This window comes from Morone saxatilis, unplaced genomic scaffold (assembly GCF_004916995.1).
Source record: "Morone saxatilis isolate NCDOM2014 unplaced genomic scaffold, NCSU_SB_2.0 Contig19, whole genome shotgun sequence".
In the NCBI taxonomy this organism is placed as follows: domain Eukaryota; kingdom Metazoa; phylum Chordata; class Actinopteri; family Moronidae; genus Morone; species Morone saxatilis.
The window spans coordinates 22,698,549-22,701,531 of record NW_023339751.1 but is presented as its reverse complement, the minus strand read 5'-3'; the positions used below and the strand labels follow the sequence as shown (position 1 = coordinate 22,701,531).

General features: G+C 40.0%; 1 protein-coding gene across 1 annotated transcript in view; it reads right to left on the bottom strand.

Moving 5' to 3' along the window:
* Positions 1-2,983, bottom strand: part of eno4 (enolase 4) — a gene marked incomplete at its 3' end in the record, with an annotated part of 16,856 nt that overhangs the window by 7,690 nt on the left and 6,183 nt on the right. Inside the window, exons 4-9 of the mRNA XM_035663861.1 lie at positions 2,420-2,439; positions 1,741-1,910; positions 1,521-1,649; positions 1,199-1,267; positions 491-655; positions 195-320 (exon numbers count right to left, since the gene is read on the bottom strand). Coding sequence (XP_035519754.1) covers positions 195-320; positions 491-655; positions 1,199-1,267; positions 1,521-1,649; positions 1,741-1,910; positions 2,420-2,439 — 679 coding nt within the window. The remainder of the gene's footprint in view (positions 1-194; positions 321-490; positions 656-1,198; positions 1,268-1,520; positions 1,650-1,740; positions 1,911-2,419; positions 2,440-2,983) is intronic.

Below are 2,983 nucleotides of genomic sequence, written 5' to 3'. Positions count from 1 at the left end.
TAGAAAGGTGCCATACAAGTACAGGTCCATTTACCATTGTTATTCTCTAACATTACTTTTAAAGTTATCTTGGTATTTAAATATACTTTTTAGGAATTTACCAGAATTATTAAAAATGTTATATAACATTATATTGTCTATATACATGAATTACACAACATGTCAAGAAAAGAATGATAATGTTTTGAACTTACCTCTCTCCTAAATGGATCAATTAAGGCCACCACTGCTGGGTATTTACTGATGAGGCTCTGGTACATATCTACTAATTCATCTGGAGACTTCAGAACTCCTGTTGCAACTTCATACTTTCCTTTAGACTGAGACGAAAAGAAGAAGGAAAATGCTTGTTGTCTCTATCAACTGTGCCAACACTATACATGTGAATTAACCTATTCAGCTGTATGCATATATAATTGATTTACATAAGCACTCCTACACAAGGACGCCAAACACCTTGGCTCACATAACACCAGCGACTAATACTTACATAGTCCATTAGCTCAGGGGCGGCACAGTTTAGTGCTAAATGTATCTCTGTTCCCAGTGCCAGTCCAAAGTTAGTACAGGCTTCTGTGATTAGATCCAGAGGCTGCTCGGGTCGCTCATAGGTCAAAGCCGGCGCTCCATTGTCACTCAGAATTACCTGGGTGGCCTCGGGGCAAAGACACAGTTCACATTGTCAACAATATATATGTATTGTGCGTTTACACATATTACAACGGTAATAAATACATTAACCTACAATGTTCTTCACATAACTCCTCTTTGCATACATCTGTTGAAAAGTAGCAAAGCTGATGTAAATGACAACAGCTGAGTATTTATTCATATAGGTTTGAATGAGACCGCAAGATTATTAGAGGAAGAGTGTGTCCCACTCACCCTCTCCACTGTTCACGTTATGAATGTAAGTGCTAGGGGTCATTGAACAATACAGGAGATAACTCTGTATATACAGTACAAATGCTGCTTGAAGGTAAAGGTAAATAGGAGAACGATTGAATGAAGGATAAGCATTTGGACATACCTCCAGGCCTACATACCTGAGTTAATTTCAACATTAGCCATGAAAAATCCAATAGAATCACCTTTATTATGTGTATCTTTTAGGTAACAGAAAAAAGCCTCCAATCCTGCCTCCACCTTTTACATACTATTCCAATTCTAACAGTGAATAAATAGCAATGTCCCTCACCCCGGCTTTTGTGGAAGTGTTTATTATTCTCATCATCTCCTTCTGTAACTCAAGGGTCATTGTGATGATCTGTTGAAGAAGTTCATAGTTCAGAGCATTTAATAACTGCTATGGTGAAAATTTTACAAGGAAGAACTAAGGTGTCATACCAATAACATACCACATCATAGCAACAATCAATGAAGCAAAGGAACTTGCACAATAATCACTAACTTTATATAGTGAATAGGTCAATAGGTAGCCAACTCTGAGAAGAGGTGGACCAAAGACAGACAGAATATGTAACAACTACACAGAGATTTGACTGGAGATTGCTGAGTACTTGTCTGACTCGTTGTCCTGCTTTGGGGATCAGGATGACTTCCTCCAGTAAACTCAGTTTTCCAGGAGAATTCTTCCCACAGCTCAGCAAAGTTACCAAGGAGACGGGGATGTGAAACTGTGTTGGAGCCTGAATTAAATTGTTTAAGACATCATTACATTATGTTGCTCACAGTGTAGTTTTTGTGAGAATCTAGGTGTTTGTGCTTGTGTGGTCTAACCTCTCTTTTCTTCAGAACTGCTATGTATTTGTAGAGAGGGATATCCTGTATTTGTGCCGCACTTTTGGCCACAGCCAGAGACACTGAGCCAATGGCCGAGCTCCCAGGCAGAACTGGTTCTGGTGGCTCTGCTGGAGGAAATGGCTTCTCTGCAGTGTTGGTCTTTTTGCCTGTGATGTAAGCAAAAATAAGACACAGACATTTATGTGACCGAAGGAGTTAGATAGATGCACATTTTGGGCATTTTTGGCTAGGACAAATGGCCCCAGATCAGAGGCACAGACACAGAGGCACATAGCCATTCACACTCAGAAGCAATTTATAATCGCCAATTTACCTAACCTGCATGTCTTTGGATTGTGGTTAGGATTAGGGTTAAGTGCTAACCCTACCCCACCACACAGCCCCTGGAGGAGACTGCAGACTCAACACAAGATGAACCCAGCCAGCCGACAGATTAGAAGCAAGATCCTATTTGCTTTGAGGTGACCACTGCACCTGTATACTGTAGATTAAGTAACCTTAAAAAACTACTAGAGAGAGAATGATAAAAAGGTAAAACTACCAACCTGTTTCAGGGATCTCTTTGTATACAACGTCCTTAATTTTCTAAAAGAAGTGCATGACACTGAACACAAGACCCCGAATCATAAAGCCCTACTTTTACTTTAACTCTTACTGTGCACAATGAGTGGAATGCTGTGAAATAATGAGTGGAAAGTTGTCTAATAATGAAGGGATAGCTGCCTAATAACATTGGTCCAATATTAAAGACTCCTGTTGTGGTCGTGCATATGTATGTAAATTATATCTCAGTCTCAGTGTTTTATGCATATTTTTTTTCAGCTTTTATGCCTTTATTTGATAGGACAGCTGAAGACAGACAGGAAAGGGGGGCAGAGAGAGGGGATGACACGCAGCAAAGGGCCGCAGGTCGGATTCGAACCCTGGGCCGCTGCAGCAAGGACTTAGGACCTCAGCCTTGTACATGGGTCGCCAGCTCTACCTACTGAGCTAACTGGGCACCCTAGTAGTAAGTGCTTTTAAGACATAGAAGCAGTTCCGATTTTTTTGCAACGGAAGTCAGTTTTCCTTCTATGTTAGTTAAAATAAATCAAACAAAGGCCTGCCTGGAAAGCTGAAAAATCAAAAGCAAAAAAACTAATGATATGACTTAGAAAATTGTATTCAACAATATGAAGGGTAGTATGTGATTTGTAATAAGAGACCTAAGACAATTGGT